Below are 17,472 nucleotides of genomic sequence, written 5' to 3'. Positions count from 1 at the left end.
TTCCTCCCCTTTCATCTCCTTTCTCTCCACCAAATTCCTCTTGCCCCCCCCCCCCTGAATTGACTCTACCAACTTCCGTACATGTTTGTGCAGTTGGTACGCGCGCATGTTAACATTTTCCTATTTGACAAAGATGTTGGTATCTCTGAGGAGATTTTCACGGGAAAGGGGGAGGGGAACACCCCTCTATACGCTTCTCACCTACATATTGACGTGATCCCCCACTCTTTTTACTTTGGCAACCCCTACTCTTTCCATTAAGGGCGGCCAAAGGGTCGCTCTCACTTCACCTCCTACACCCCCACGTCGTTGTGCGTAAACTACACGATTTTTCGTGACGTAATCATCTGCACCGTCTGGCGGTGAATGTCGGGGAGTTATGACTTACCTGCACGAAGATCAATCTATGATGTTTGACTTTTCATTGGGGCCATCAGGAAGTATTAGAGTATAAGTGTAGAAGGTATATCGAGAAATGTCTATTTTCGTTGGGCTTCCTCTTCATTTCCTTAGGATATTATGTATTGATTGGTAACGATTATATTTCACTTCCTTGAGAAATTATATGGGGCTGGTTATTAAATAAAAATAGTGGGTAGTTCAAGTAATGTAATAATTCATTGTTTTTCTCATTCATCATGGTTAAATGTAAGTGGGAGAAACAATTTCTGGAATAATAGTTTTGGGATCAATACTTTTCTTTCGTATAATAGTGATTTAGTGGTTCAGCGTGGCCAAATTGACAAATATTGCCGCTTGCGTGGGTCATCCGAATGTTTGTGCGATCCACCCTGNGCATGTTAACATTCTCCTATTTGACAAAGATGTTGGTATCTCTGAGGAGATTTTCACGGGAAAGGGGGAGGGGGACACCCCTCTATACGCTTCTCACCTACATATTGACGTGATCCCCCACTCTTTTTACTTTGGCAACCCCTACTCTTTCCATTAAGGGCGGCCAAAGGGTCGCTCTCACTTCACCTCCTACACCCCCACGTCGTTGTGCGTAAACTACACGATTTTTCGTGACGTAATCATCTGCACCGTCTGGCGGTGAATGTCGGGGAGTTATGACTTACCTGCACGAAGATCAATCTATGATGTTTGACTTTTCATTGGGGCCATCAGGAAGTATTAGAGTATAAGTGTAGAAGGTATATCGAGAAATGTCTATTTTCGTTGGGCTTCCTCTTCATTTCCTTAGGATATTATGTATTGATTGGTAACGATTATATTTCACTTCCTTGAGAAATTATATGGGGCTGGTTATTAAATAAAAATAGTGGGTAGTTCAAGTAATGTAATAATTCATTGTTTTTCTCATTCATCATGGTTAAATGTAAGTGGGAGAAACAATTTCTGGAATAATAGTTTTGGGATCAATACTTTTCTTTCGTATAATAGTGATTTAGTGGTTCAGCGTGGCCAAATTGACAAATATTGCCGCTTGCGTGGGTCATCCGAATGTTTGTGCGATCCACCCTGGCATTTCCGACTACCCACACGAGGTTCAACATTAGGAATTGAATTAGAAGAATTGGAAATTTTCATTGGGTGTATGGAAAGGTAATTACCATCTTTGAAGCAGTGGGACTTTTTTCATTGCATTGACAACTGCATCTTAAAATCCATCCGATGATTATTCAGAATAATCGACTTCTATTTCATAAAAAATAATAACTTAGAATTAAAAATGGTATTTATCTATCTGAGATAATACAAAAAACGTTGAAATCTTCATTACCAACAATAAGTAATAATCGAAATTTTTAATCTTCAATTATCATTTCACGATCGCAGGCAATTTACCCATTCATGATTAGAGAAAGTGGCAATAGGCCTCAATAAGGACTAATCAACTAATTTATAATAAACTTTATTGACTCATCATTCTCGATTCTCATTGAAGTGTAATCAATAATCGCTACAAATTTATTTATAAAAATTGTTCAACTATCAATGATAAAAAACACGAAAGATTTCCTTAAAAAAAAATCATTTTATTCATCGCCTAATTACATATGACTTGACCCAAAATATCCTACATATTCTAATTATCCAAAATGTCCTAGAAACAATATAGACATTGTCGGGATTTTTTTTTCAAAAGTACATTTAAATGAGATAATGAAAATGCCAGTCCCTCATGATCATTCACAAGAAAAAAGTCAAAATCAAGATTTAAAAAAATCCCCTTGTAATCCCATGTTTGGTAGATGTTTGCCGCTAAATTTAAACATATGTACAAGTGCCGCTCATAAAATTAATATATGTATATCGGCCTCTCCAATCAACCAGCTCTATTTGATTTAAATTTATTTTCAACGAAAAGTTTGTGAATAACTCCTAGAAACATCTTTTCATAAATTAACACTTGTTAAAGGCATTACGAGGACTCGTCTATGTTATACAATGCCATTATTGAGCATCGTTGAGCCTATACTATCTCATTTTCACTGAAAACAGTAAAAAACTATCACTACCTATGTACAATATTCATTTTTCACAATATTTCATCATCATTATTAAGATCACCAATCATTCCCCAATCGTTTTGTGTATTAAAAAACACATATATATATATGTAAATATATATAATGTGGCAAGTAGAACGGGGAAGTCCCTCATGGTGTGCTCAATTCGAGACTGATAATTTTCCTTCATTTTGTTGTGATATAAAACTCGCAGTCTTCATAAGATAAAACTACAGATTTGTAGCAAATTGTTTGATGAAGATAACCTTTAAATGTTAGAGACATTTGTTCAAAGAAGAATAGATTTTGTGACATCCTTAGATATAAATTCCAAATGATTTGAGATAAAATGATGATTATAATTATGAAATAAGGTCACTCAGTTGCAGTGTATGGTTTACGAAGATTCATTTCGCTGGCAGCAATGCTTTCACCCTTAACGTAGTAATCAGCAGCATCCCGCCTTTTGATTTCAGTGCCATTTTGTTCTTTACTATTTGCTAGGCCATTAGCCATACATGCACCAGTAGCTGCTGTTACAGCGGCCATTGCGGCATTTCTTGCTCGACTCTTTCCTGCTTTCTTGTTTGCATACGACTCTTTGTAAAATTCGTTGAATAGGAAGAAAAACATAACAGCGTGAAGACCAATCCACCAGACGAAGGCTTTCGGGTAATTGCACTCGATGAAGAGAAGTTGGAATGCATGGATCATTATTGCTACGAACTGAATCATCTGCAGGGCCGTTAGATATTTCTTCCACCAGAGATAAGGTTGCATCTGGGGCCCCAGGGCAGCAAGGAGATAGTACCCGTACATTATTATGTGAACGAAGGTGTTCAGCAGACCAAAGAATGTAGAATGACCACCTAACAATGTTTCATGTCATTTATTAGAGATCTGATAAATTTATGGATTTGAGTTCGTTTACCTGGAGTGAACTTTACACCAAACCAAACGGACATTGGCATACATCCGTGGTGGATGACGTGAAGGGTCGATACGTGATCATTCTTCTTCCTAAGTATAAAGAATATCTGGAACACAGAGACATTGAATCAAACAATGAGTTGAAATGCTCAAGTTCATCACTAACTAGTAGAAGAGTAGATTATTACCGTATCGAAGAACTCCGTAAATTTCGAGAAGTAGTACCACCAGCTGGCGTAGACCATCTGTCCACCATGCAACCAGAAAATTAATTAAAGTATGACTCGATTAACAGTTAACTAGCCTGGAGTAGGACAAAACATTTCAAAATTTTCAACATCTTTTCAAACAATCCAGATAATACCTTGAAAAAGATGTGAAATTCTTCAATTGAAGAGGAATCATTTTGTCCTAAACTCCAGGCAGGGGAAACTATCAAAGTGGAAAAATCCGTGCAATTGAGAATATCTACTTTTCACGCAACAAATATGTAATCAACGGGACCGAAAAAATTTTTTTAAGAATAGACAGCGCTTGGAGGGAATAATAACAAAAGGCCAAATTACAGTATGCACCCGAGAAATTCAAGTTAATACAGCGTGTAACTCTATTATAATTGTTAATTAATACCATAAATCCAGTCTAAGGATGAAATCATCATAACTTGTTCAAAATACAAAGCAAACCCTAGACAAGTATTACACCTAAGTTAAAGCTGAAATAAGTCGAGCTGTTCTCGTGTGCATCGACTGATTCAAACTGCATAAAAAGAAGAGAAAATTTGCAAAAAAAAAGAAAGAAAGAAAAATGTCAGATTTTTTTTTTAATTAAAAATCATTGATTTCCGAACACCCACCCTCAGTACTTGGGGTTTGTCGCTGTACTCTACGGGTTGACACCTTAGTGAATAGTCCCCAGTCAGCCATCCGGACATTCCTATCTGTAACCACAACCAAGGAGAGGCCATACTCCAATCAGATAATGTAACCATTGCCATCACCGACTACCGGGTGTTTTTAATTTTTTTTTTTTGCATTTCGCTTGATTACCCAAAGAATTTCAATTCAACACTCAACTCTCTACAACGAGATAATTCTATTGAGTTTTTTAGGTAATTATGGATGGGAGGACATTGCCAATGTGATTTGAAGGTCTGATCTTCACTTGACACATGGCACAATGTCCAGGAAGTCAATGATATCATGACTGTGAGATTTGAGTAATGAATTTTTTTTTGTTTTTTGAGAATTCATTATTCTGCATTGTAATAAGTAGAACATGAAATTATGTAAAGTCCCTAATTATTTGGGAATTAACGTAGATTATTCTCTTGATTAAGAAAATGATTACTCAATTCTACGGTCATGATTTCCGGACGATTCACAACAAGTTTACAATCTATTTACATTATTAGTAGTTATTTTAAAGTATATGAATAATAAGCCCAACGAAGCAGCCATATCTACTGATATCCATCATAATATCCAGCGCCAAGTTCCAAGCCTAGAGATTACAAAATAAATAAATAATCATATATAATCCATGATGATGGCGACCTGGCAAGGGTTGACCGATGCACTGGGGAATAAACACAATCAGTTCTTACCCTTACGGCTGTTGGGCTGTTGGAATAGTCCACTGGTTGACAGCGAAAACTATAGTGTCCCCACCAGCCACCCATCAGGCTCTGTATTTTATCAAATATTATGTAATGATTGTTCTCGAATCGCCAATCCAATGCCAAGTGCCAAATGATCGTTCTCAACTACTCAATTATTATTGATTAATACTATTTCATTTCGTTATCAAAAGAATTCTAAATTGTATACGTAAAATTAGTAGTAGACTTCATTAACAGATTTATTGGATTAGATAAGAATTTTAATTATAATGAAAAATTGATTGGATTTTTTTTCCAACTTTTTAATCATTGGATTGATATGACCGGCACGTCACACTTTTACCTCAATTCGAGTACAACTTTCAGTGGAAATGTAGCACGTCTAAGCTGATTACGAAATTAAAAAAAAAAAAAATACAAGGTAAGAAAAAAGGACGCATAAATAACCAAATATAACGATGAATCGTATTTTTTTTGTAAGAGATAAAGTATCAAAAATTGGTTGCTTTACCTCGTAAAATAGCCATGCTGAGAAAATAACTTGAAAGAGGTTGTACGCAATCAGGACATTTTTAAGTTGAAATGGCTTTCGATTCTCCATGAGCTTTGGGCCTAGAACTTTAACTAGGTACACGTAGCTCAGGCATATGAATAGTGTGGGAAAGGGAGAACTCATTAAAAACCAATTGGTCGTCCGGGAATCTATAAAAGAAAATATAATGAAAAACAATAGATAATCCAATAATGATGAAAAAATATAATAAATCGTCTCGAATAGCTCGGAACATTCGCCAATCAAACGATTAAATGTGATGAGCCGAGGTATGCGGTTGAAAGAACGTCGAACAAATGTACGTCATAGACGAGTGAAGTTTTATGTATAGCGCCTTGTGTTTTTCATTCGGTGCAATGTCCTGCTAAAAAGGTCTCAAGGGCGGACTTGTTATAGCCACTAGCCAATGCATCATGGAAAGACCTTGTCGATTGTTTTTACATTACCGTACTAATCTCATAAGTATTTTCTTCGCGATCGATAAAACCAGTGGGGCATCATTAATAATTAATTTTCCAAAATTCACAAATGCAGAGATAATTCGAGTGCATTTGTAATTCTTATAATTGCTCGGACGTTTCTTCTTGAGAATAATCCAGAGAGCAATTACAACGATTTTCGTGTTCTTAATTATTACATTGCAAGGAATGTCATTTAAAAACTCATTTGAGATAATAGCGATGATGTTTCTGTCTTATTTGAATGGAATGGATCTAGTCCGATTGTGCAGGTGATCTTGTAGGAAAGAAATGGGGAATTTTTCAGGGTTATTCGCTGGAGCCTTTCACGGTTATTATTGACCACGACCTTGTCGAGGTTCCTTTCCACCATATATATAAATATGAACCTTGGTTCATTGAGGGAATTCACCCGGCAATATTCTACTTCGTCATTGCATTCTGCAAATTCATTGGCTTTTTTTTCATCAATTTATTCCAAGTGGATATTATTTTTCTTCACTCATCTGACACTTCGCACAAAGACTTGTTACTATTTAATATAAAAAATTGTGCTCGATACAAGAAAAATTTTGATAAGAAAAAAATCTGTCAGTGCTGTTATCGGGCAACTTACCTGCATTTTTGTCCAGAATCTCATGGAATCGATCCACATACTGCATTACGATCGACATGTTTGCCGATGGGGTGATATAAGTTCAATTATCTAACGTATCAACTCCAGGGGTTTTGAATCAAGATTTAGGACTGTCCAAGTCCACGAATCTACGTCTTTTCTGTAAGAAAACGAGTCAAAGTCCTTGAAAATTAGGAAATCATTTTGGGGGCGACACTAGTGTGGATCAGGGCTAGGGGACATTTCCTGAATTCAATACCTCGGTGGAGAGATAGAGTATGACATACCACGTCACGTATGAAAAAATCGTATAGAAATTTTCTATATGGATTGCGTATAGAATTTCTATAGGATTTTCGTATATGATAGTCGGATATGTCTATACGGATATTTTTTATACAAATTATTTCTATATGATTTTTATAGGTTTGAGCCTATACGATCCACTACCACACGTATACAAACATTTCGTATGGAGTTGCGACATTTCTCTACATTTTTTTTGGAGCGTTTAGATATCTTTCGTATGAAAACAAAAATTTATGTCAAAATTTATGTAGGGGAGGTTGGGGTAAAATGGACACTTGACTTTTTCTAAAATGTTAATGACGGGTTGAAATGTTGATGAAATTTAATAATTTTTTTTTTTCAATACAAACAACAATTCTTTCCCTTTGTGATGAACTTAAACTGTTCTTAATTAATAAATTTGTTTCTGAGTTATGAATAATTTTTAAAAAGTTTAAAGTGTCCATTTTATCCCACCCTCCCCTATAGAAATACATTAAATACATTAAAGAAGGGAATTTATATAGCGTTCCACATCTTTGTGACGTCATAGGAAATGATTAGATGGGATTTGGATGAGATGGGAGGGGAACCGGGATTATTCTCAATATGAATAACCAGAAAATTTTCACTGTACAAAAATCGATACTGCAGACCGGGATTTGAACATGCATTCGTATAGAAATATCGGAATATCGTATACGGAATTCCTATAGAATTTCTATACGCAATCCCTATAGAAAATTTCTATACGATTTTTTCATACGTGATATGTTAATCGACGGCATATTACTTAAGCGCTATTTCACGGTATTTCTTGTCCCACGAAACTACCGGTATGTCTATCGCACGTTTTGTCACACGCAAGAGTATACCATTTCTACCGGCAAGTGACCATTCTGAGATAAAATTTTTTTTCTCAAATATCTCAAGGGCAATTCATCTCCAGTTCCCGGGGTGAATCAATAACAAATAAAATATGCAATCAATTTTAATGTGGAATAACAAAATGAGGAATTATCAAAAGTCATTCTGTCGGCAGAATTGAGTATTTTCATTAACTGAGGACTGTAATGAACGAGAAATTGACCCACATTCTGATGATGTGTGATTTCGCAATAACAATTTTGTTTTCATTATGAAAAATAGCAATTGCGCGATACGCAACAAGCGTGGGTAGAAGAAGCATCTCAAATATTTTTGAGCTGACATAAAGAAACGTTTGACAGAGTGGACGGATGCATCACTTGATTTTTAATGCAGCATGCATTGACTTGACCCGTGTACACACGACCTTTTTTTTTGGTCCTCTCTCTCTCTCTCTCACACCCTCTTCTATTCATGAGCCATTCATAATGCATGAAAAATAACAGATTAACGTGGGGTGATGAACTTCATTAGCTAATGATTGTATTTCCAATTCAATCGTGAATAAATAACGATTTTTTCCATTCAGTCAATGAAAATTGATGGCAAATGTCATGAATTTTTCGCTCGATTTATTGATATCAAGTCGTAAATATTTGAAATTGAAATGACCACGTGGATGATGCTACACAATTGCAAAATGACACAATATTATTTTCTTCAACGAATGTCCGTACAAATCGCCCGAAAACGCGTCGAGCAAGCGAAATACTCAACAATTGCGAAAACTGTATACATTAGTGCTATGGAAAAAGGGGGCCACAGGTACATAAAGTTACGCAAGTCAACACTTTGTCCAAGAGCGTTTGCGTTACTCGATATAACGACAAGTTGATTCATGTCCAAATTGTGGAGGTGCTGAAGCGAGGAGGAGAACTTGGACAATTACGAAAAAATTACTGTCGAACTGCCGGAAACGCAGCACGTGGGGAGTAATGAGAATGCATTAGTGACACGTGTCAACTTTTGCACTTTGATCTTGTGCAAACGTAAATATCGTGAAATATTCTACAAGCCAAGTCCCCCTCCCTACATTTTTATTTAAATACAATGAAAAATTCTGGGCTTTTGAATTGTTGGGTGGTAATGCACTTGTCACTCTGACTTGTGATAAATACTGTGGAATGTCCTTCCGTGTGTCCAATGACCTTGAAGAATCTCCAGACTATTTGCTGAAGTGTCTTGACATTTCTTCGAACCTCCTAGCTTCAGGATGTTTATAAAATCATCAATTTTATTTCTTTCGCCACCTACAGCTGTGTCATTATGATATTTCACTTAGAAAGTTGATTCAATATCGAACTTGAACTTTATAAATTCTCTCAATCATTAATCATAAAAATGATTTCGAAAATCATCAACACCATTTCAATGAGTTTTCACTCTGAAACCTTGATGAAAATCATTACAACACTTGTCATAAATGTCAATGCCACCAGCATTTTCGGGCCCTTTCAGATTCTATTCTTCTCGAACAATACCAGAGGTAATTAATTCTCAAATCAATCTCGTCCCCCTAAATATTGAGAATTTATTAGATTTCAAAATAATCTCGAGGCATTTTACCTACAACAACTTGTACTGACAGGAAAGTGCAGAGACGACGATTGCGGCTGCCTAGGACGTTTTAGAACGTTGCGTAAGGAAAAGTTCGATGGAGTAACGAAACAATCGACGAAATGTTACGTTTGAGGTGTAATCGAATGGCACGCTCTCAAAATCGTATATTTATTTTCTACATTAGCCGGCCATTTTCTCTCGTTTATTATTATTATTTTATTATTATTTTTTTAAGAAAATAACCTTGATACTAGAGAAATATGTAATAGTTAGATTCAACATAAAACAGGTAGCACTCATTTAGAGTTGGTTATCAGTGATTTACAGAAAAATAAACATTAGATATGTAGTCTTGAGAGGAAACGTCTCCGTCTGATTCGAATATTAGCACAAAAGTGTTAAAGATAGTCACGTTATCTCAGGAAAAAGGGAGTTCAATGTTTTATGGGGACTTTTAGCCGTACTAAATTGATATTTTTTCCGCACGGAGAGAAATATTAAATAAAAATTACGTATCTTTTCCGTAATTTCGGAGCGAAATGTGGTTGTAAGAAATTTTACGGAGATGTCACGGAATTTTTCCGGAGCGTTCCGTAATTTTTATCTGAATCTCCTGTGAAAAAATTACGATACCGTCACTTAAATTTTCTGAGTCGATTCCGTAATCGGTGAGTGAATTGAGAGTTCCGTAATTTTTACTGAACATTTCTCTCCGTGCGCAATTTTCTTCAATGACTGAAATCATACGACAAATCGAGCTGATTAATATTAAATCAATTAATTGGGCTAGCTCTGTGTTGATGATAATTTTGAGCATTGAAGGACTAGATTATTGGATCATCTCATGAAAATCATCAATTGAACATGAGCAAATCAAAGTGACAGTGGTTCTAATGTCGTTGTATCTCGTCATGCCCAGTCGGACTAGCCAGGGAAAGTGCATAGCTCTCCACTAAAGCTAGTGAACGCATTGGACTCTTTAGCCTCAATGTGTAGGATAAATCCACCTTGTCTGTAGACACTAAAGTTATTTAAGCAGAGGTGGAATCACTTTTACATAAATTTCACACGTTCAAGTCCTTTCTTGACGCTACAAATGATTTTTTTTCTTTTCTCAAAAATTTAATGAAATCTTCTCAACGGCTGCTCACAGTTGAATTGAATGAGTAAAGCTCCCAATCGGTGGGCATAAAGTCGCATTTACTTGTTGATTAACCACGCGGATTTCCGTGCACAGTTAATTTTATGTAACACACTCATTTGATACTGGAGAATGACGTAAAAAAATGTTGGAAAAGTGTAAAATAAGTGGCCGTGAATGATTAATCGCAATGACTCTGCTGATAAACAAATTAAGAGGAGAACAAGATTCATAAAATGTGTGATGGTAGAATGCAACTGGTGAATATGATAGGGTTAAAAGTCAAGAATTTCGTTGGGAAATACTTGGAAAAAGATAAACGTCAATAAAAATTATTACAGAATTTTAAAAAAACAGATTTTTAATTGAACATAATCTCTCAATAGTGGAGAATGGATTGAGACAATAAAACTAAAGTTGGAATGAAAAATAAACGAATAACCAGAATTTCCTTGACAGTCAAAGTGAAGAAAAAGCGACAAAACATCGGGAATCTCATCGCGGTGTCTCATGGCTATAAAAACGGCATAATCCTCGAATGCTTCGCCTAGATTACCATAATTATTTCGAAGAATGTCATCCATAAAATTCCCGAACAAATAAATTATATCACCAAAACCGTATCATTCTATAATCGATAAATACGTAAGAGAATTCTAAAAATATTGCACCTCCGAAAAATGTTGGATTTATATGGACGTATGTGGGAATAATATGGAATTCCAGACACTCCTTGGCCTTCTATCAGTGAGGGCAGTTACACAGGCACTTTGGCTTCCGTCATTTTTCAAGGATAACGACGACAGTTGTGCGAGTGGGGGACAAATGGGTAACAGAAAAATAGTGATAAAGGTGTGTGTAAGAGAGAGGGGGAAGACGCATTCGTGAATACGAGTGGATTTGAGTCGAGTCCATCAAGCGCACATCAACCACGTGCAATGAAAACGAATGAGTATGAGGACATCACTTTTATTTTAGGTTTATTAGATTTTTATAAGGCAGCCTGAGGTTTATTTCATTTATCTTTCAACAATGGAGTGTGCAATGAAGTAATAAAGAGCTTTGAGTGAGTCTAGAGAAACTGAATGTGAAAATGATTCTTCAAATAGCTCGAAAACTAGCGAATCTTTGGGAGAATAATCATCAAAGTGTCTACGAAAAATAATTAAAATCAATCTTTTGAATTACATTCTTTATAAAATTTACTATTTGCTCATATTTGCTGAACTGTGCAAACCCACGCCGACAGAAAATTCAAAGAAATCTAATCAGCGGATTATCTACTCGTTCAATTCGTTATCAATAAAATCGATTGATCTATCGATTATTGAAAATATTTTGCAATATTTCAGAATGGCAAAAAAATGTCGTAAATACATCAAACTCTCAACTCCCCGGCGCCGGCTGCCAACACACTTCATACCTACTTCTCTCCAGATAATCGCAGTTGCGTAACTGAAAGGAACTATTGTTGCCGCACAACATGAGAAAAAAAAATCATTTACATTTTTTATTCACCACCAGGGTAGGACGAGCCTCGAGGAAAAAATACTCAACGTTTAGTTATAATGCTTTCCTTACCAAGTGGTTGACACTTTCTTCAGTTGATTAAAAAAATACTGAATCACGTATGAAAACACATCACTGAGAGTTTTTAAATTGATTAAAAGTTAAAATCGATTAAAAAATTGTTTGATTGGTTTTTCCAATTTCAAAAAACTCGTAAAAATCTCCACTATATTGGTGACGTTCAGTTGTCGCGGAGAATCATTGATAATAATTTCCTTGGTTTAATGAATTTTTTGTCTATCACAAGTCAGTCACGACTATTAAAATTAATTGAAAAAAAAAAAAAATTAGCCACTGCGGTGGCTCTATCCTCTATATAACAATGCAACTGACAGGCGGCAAGACGGAGCATTGCTTTTTAACCTCAGCGCCATGTTGGTATCCGTCGCAGATCCCCTCCCCTCCCCCGTTCACCTCCCACCGCTGCCCTACGTCGTCTCCTCGCAGTTCTCTCAATCACCTCGATGTTTTTTTTCTCTCTCTCTCTCCCACCTTTTTTCACCACTGACGGTAGCAGTCAGCGACGATTGAAATGAACGGACCGAAGGAACCACAACACACTCGCAAATTATTCGATTTTTTTTTTGCATTAATCGGTAGTTCCCCCGAGTAGAGCGCATAGAACCCACCTGTGGATTTCGAGTCACGTGATGGGGGGGAGTCAGACCTTTAAACCGAGGGCGGGATAGAGCCAATGGTTCGTGGAAACTATAATTCGAAATGTTGCAGTATGTTTATTGGGTTCTTTCTGGATTTAACGGGGTGAGTGGTGGGTGGAGGGAGAGGGAGTCATTTTTTTTTCACCGCTGCTTGAGGAACTTTCCAGTGAGGGTAGTACACGACCATCTCAGTTGAAGGTTGAGACCGGGACAATGAACCCCACAAGGAAAAGTAGTCGTACGTGTCATTGATATTTGTCTATAAAAATTGGAGTATTCAAAGTAAACAATGGGAGGAGCAATTATTTCATATTTAGTCCCTCAATTTTTCTAGATCTTCCTGTGGCTCTTTGTAAACAAAAAACATAGGATTGATCGCTCGCCGAAAAATTCCATTAACAAGAAAAGACGAGAGATAAAAAATAGGAAATTTCTGGAAACCTGAATTAATCCGTTTTTATTTATTTGGGATAGAAATGGAGTAAAAAATAGTTTGTAGCAAAGTGAGAATCACCGGAAACTCCCCCGAATGGAATAATAAATAACGCAATTGGAGAGAAAAGAAACTTGGTATCAGTGAAAAATTGGAAACGTAATTAAGCATGACCTTGCAGACACCTGTGACGTACATGAATAAATGCCCGTCGCATGCCTAGTCCGCTGCGTAATCTCTATCAACGGAATAGTCGAAGGGATTAACGGAATGATAATTCGCATTTTGTTATTGTTCTAATCAATCCTCGAAAAATTAGAAACTCAGTTAACTGAAGATTAATTATCGATGAGTGGAATTGGGTCAGTATTTTGTGGCTTGAGTTCACACTCAGGCATTGAAATCACCTGATCTGGTCTAGGATTGTGTTCTTTTCTCATTGATTCGTTGTGTCCCTTTCACAGTTGTTCCTGAGGTGATATCGATATTGAAATAATTGTTTTATGTAATGAATTAGTAGAACGAGAATTTAATTACCAATAATTTTGTTTTCAATTTATCAATCTTTGTTATTGACATTCGATGAAAAATTATAATCCATACCTATTATTCAAAGAAAGACAGGAAGTAAACGAGGCAAATTGTAAGATGAATGATGAGTGATCCAGCGATGATCATTTAAAATAATTGTATCTAGTGAGATTCAATAGTCGAGGCTAATAACGTCTGCAAACTAACTTTCCTGTTTACGTCACGACACCCAGAAGAACACTACATTATCACTATTTATTTGATTTTTTTCAATCTTCAAATGGCCGTTTTGCCTCACCGTGATTTTTAGTCATTTCTTTTTTTTATTGTTCCTCATCGGAATAGTGAAAAGTGATGGGATGACAAGGTCTGGGCTACGCAATTTTCAAGTGTTCTTTATTTTGTCATTAATTAGCATTTTGGTGTTAATAGATAGGCCTTCGCTTTCAGAAATGTACAAACTCTGCATTAAAATTGAAAGGGATGCCTCTTCCATCTTGATTTGGGACAGATTTGAGAGTGAAATTTTTCGTGAGGGAGAGAATACTCTCCAAGTGCCTCGTCTCTCCTCCTCTTTTCACAAATTTTTGTGCTCTTAATTCCCTATCACCATCATAGGAATTAATACACACGAAAAGTCGGAAGGAATACTCGTGTATTTAATATTTTTCGCAATGCCTTTGTTGTTGTTTCGCCATGTTCTTTCCAAATTCTATAAATTAGGAGTAATTCTTCTCAATCAACTCGTCTCTCCTCCTCTTTTCACAAATTTTTGTGCTCTTAATTCCCTATCACCATCATAGGAATTGATACACACGAAAAGTCGGAAGGAATACTCGTGTATTTAATATTTTTGGCAATGCCTTTGTTGTTGTTTCGCCATGTCCTGTCCAAACTCTATAAATTAGAAGTAATTCTTCTCAATCAACTGAGCATTTCTCTAACCCCTCTGTCATATCTGTCCGTACATGGTTTAAATTTTCAAAACACGGGAGGTCAATCAATGCAACCCTAGTCCCAATGAATTGATGAAATTCCAATAAAACGATGTCAGCGTCAGGTTATTAGGTCAATACATTTAGCCAATTGCAATCTAGTTGTTCGCACAATACACGTTATTAACATCAAGATCTAAGCACAATCATATCCGCCTTGATGACAATTTTTTATTCTCACTCGTATTGGAATGTTAAAAATTAATTAAAGCATTTAAGGGGAGACTACCGTGAGCTTTAAAAGTCGTGGGTTATTGGAATGAGACTTTTCATACGTTGAAAATCGTTTATGTAGATCTGAAAACGAATAATTAGTGCAAAAAAAATTTTTTTTTATTGTTCGTTTGCCCGAAAATGCTTGAAAAGCCAAAAACAGTCCAGGGCCTCCAATTTTTGAGCTACGAATGATTTTTTTTTCAAAATTTTCGGAAAAATATGTGGAATAACAATTACGAGCTAGTTTTTTTTTAATTCGCGTCTTACATGGCTAAATTTGCTTTTTTTGTATCTTTTTACACAAATAGTGAATTTTTTTATATTAAAAAATAAAGAAATCAGCTGTGTAGGAGTCGAATTCCAAAAAACTGCTCGTAATTGTTGTTCCACACATTTTTCCGAAAATTTTGAAAAAAAAAATCCTTTGTAGCTCAAAAATTGGATGTCCTGGACTGCTTTTAGCATTTTAAGCGTTTTCAGGCAAAAGAACAATAAAAAAAAAATTTCCGCACTAATTACTCGTTTTCAGATCTATTCAATCAATCTTCAACGTATGGAAAGTCTCACTCCAATAACCCACGACTTTTAAAACTCATAGTAGTCTCCCCTTAATCCCTCCCCTATTTACGGCCGGAAAATTTTTTGGTATCCTCGTATTTTTTGGTATTCTCACTGCGAGAATTTTTGAAAGAATCCAATAATAGAACAATACTATACTCGTAATGACAATTCAAATGAAAGTGAAAATAAATTGATTCTCAAAGCATTGCTACTAAATGACGATCTATGCAGTTATGTTAGCAACCGCCTGGTGGCCTTGGCCTACTGTTTCACCCACTTCTGGAGTGTGATATACGCGATGAGCACACACAAAACGGACTCGTCACAGAGTTGGTAAGAATTGCATAACCGTATGTGACGATTTACCAAGGGATGTAATACACTAAAACAATGAGATACATTCCAATAATGACAATACATCTATTTCTTTTTTCCTTGATGGGTGAAAGCCGCGGTATTTCCTGAATGCTGGCAAAAATGAGAATAACATTTTCGAAAGCTACGGAAATTTCAGCTGGAAAACTCAACATGACGCCCTTCTTATCGTTAATAGTATTAAAAAATTTCAATATTTTAGTTTTTCTCAATTTCTCAAAGTTAAATAGAATGAAGAGCTCGTCAGTCAGAATTTTCCATCAGAAATTTTCCCACCTCAAAGTGCCAAAAGCAAAGAGGAATAAGTTGATTGCCGTCAACGAGTGCGGAAAGAAATTGAAATTAATTAATAGACGAGTAGAGGTCAGAAGTCAGATGTATGAATAAAAAGTGCCAGAATATTCACGCACCGTTGTATTTAAATGACGCAAAATGAATAAATTTGATTCACTATGGACTTGGTAAAAAGGTCGTTAATCACATGCCACAAACTTGAAAAATCCTCGACCCCTGCGGGAAATGAGGAAGGGACTTGGTCACTTATAATATAACTCTATGAACCCCTGTCAATGCCACGTGATGTCATTGCCCTCACAATTGCCAACTCGCTCTCACTGGATTAACACATTTTGGCATTGATGAACCGCTGTTCGAAGGTCTAAATACCTAACTTCTTTGATAATTTATGGACATTCTAGTGGATAAACTAGAGATATTTGGCCTTTCACAATTTCCCCAATGTCTTTCACTTCAAGTGAACATTTTTTTTTATCATAAAAGTCACACGTAAGAACCAAACACTGTAAATTTTGTATTAGTAAAAAAACAAAGTCTTTTAATCCATTGAAATTGAGGAAAAATGGTCATTACCTCAATTAATATCATTCCGACAATGCCCAAAAGTCCTTGGCACGCAATGATTAATCTACCATCACTCAATTTTCTTTAAAATAAAAAAATCACTGAGAATTTAATCATCAAAGTGCGAGCACGTGGGTTTGCTGCGCTCTAACGAACTCACGTCATCACGTGACACAGGCGCCGCTTCGGTCGCACGCAAACAGTGCTCAGTGGAAAATCGTGATAAAAGTCATACTTAGATTCTCCTGACTGAATTCACCGAAAACCGTGGTAAAAAACACTGATAAGGTATTACAACAATCCTCAAAAACTGGCCGGTCATAGCGGAAATATTGTTTTCGATTGTTCACTTTCCATTCAGAGCGTCAATGGTAATTTCATTGAGAGGAATTACTCAGTATTACACGCGGTGAAATTACACCGAATATTTGCGCAGCAACACTAGCTTGGTCCCGGTTAAAAATACATCATCCAGCAGCGAGTAAAATTCTCCCTCCTTTTCCGCCTTTTACAATGCTAGGGACTTTATTTTTTGTATTGAAATGAAATTATGAGAATAATTTTTTCATTACAATTTCAAAGTGGGAGCTATCGAATTCTATTTTCTGTTTTATCCCTGTACAGCATTGCACTATTGTTATAATTGAATTTGCCGTTCATCCTTGGCTCAAGATACAGAGAATTATCGAGTCTCGCACCCTATT

At 36.1% G+C, this 17,472-nt stretch overlaps 2 protein-coding genes across 5 annotated transcripts in view; one reads left to right on the top strand and one right to left on the bottom strand.

Annotated features, from left to right (window-relative positions):
* The window catches only part of LOC107039072 (COMM domain-containing protein 4), a 64,212-nt gene that overhangs the window by 3,488 nt on the left and 43,252 nt on the right, over positions 1-17,472 (top strand). Inside the window, exon 1 of one of the 2 annotated variants that reach the window (XM_015258532.2) lies at positions 16,969-17,056. The exons of the other annotated variant lie outside the window; for it this stretch is intronic. The gene's annotated coding sequence lies outside the window, so the exon portion shown is untranslated. Of the gene's footprint in view, positions 1-16,968; positions 17,057-17,472 lie in introns of those variants that run through there. 2 annotated transcript variants of the gene reach the window in all.
* Positions 1,861-17,208, bottom strand: LOC107039026 (elongation of very long chain fatty acids protein AAEL008004). Of its 3 annotated transcripts, XM_015258475.1 has the most exons (8): positions 12,150-12,452; positions 6,653-6,812; positions 5,537-5,727; positions 5,011-5,091; positions 4,261-4,344; positions 3,593-3,649; positions 3,406-3,511; positions 1,861-3,343 (listed from the first exon to the last, which is right to left on the bottom strand). In XM_015258475.1, the coding sequence occupies exons 2-8, from the start codon at positions 6,708-6,710 to the stop codon at positions 2,850-2,852; spliced, it is 1,071 nt and encodes a 356-aa protein (XP_015113961.1). In that variant the 5' UTR covers positions 6,711-6,812; positions 12,150-12,452; the 3' UTR covers positions 1,861-2,849. The 3 variants fall into 3 exon arrangements, with proteins under 3 accessions (XP_015113961.1, XP_015113952.1, XP_015113944.1); XM_015258466.2 differs by lacking the exons at positions 5,011-5,091; positions 12,150-12,452 and adding an exon at positions 16,778-17,208; XM_015258458.1 differs by lacking the exon at positions 5,011-5,091.

This window comes from Diachasma alloeum, unplaced genomic scaffold (assembly GCF_001412515.2).
Source record: "Diachasma alloeum isolate Michigan unplaced genomic scaffold, Dall2.0 Dall_scaffold_00178, whole genome shotgun sequence".
NCBI lineage: Eukaryota > Metazoa > Arthropoda > Insecta > Hymenoptera > Braconidae > Diachasma > Diachasma alloeum.
Note: the sequence above shows the minus strand (reverse complement) of the source record. Positions and strands in the feature narration are given on the sequence as shown.

What these genes read in the sequence shown, in the direction of transcription:
- LOC107039026 (XM_015258475.1), bottom strand. Translation starts at nt 6,710, where the DNA reads ATGTCGATCGTAATGCAGTATGTGGATCGATTCCATGAGATTCTGGAC. An exon ending in GATTCTGGACAAAAATGCAG is followed by an intron (nt 5,728 to 6,652) that starts GTAAGTTGCCCG and finishes TTTCTTTTATAG; the next exon opens with ATTCCCGGACGACCAATTGG. An exon ending in TTACGGAGTTCTTCGATACG is followed by an intron (nt 3,512 to 3,592) that starts GTAATAATCTAC and finishes TCTGTGTTCCAG; the next exon opens with ATATTCTTTATACTTAGGAA.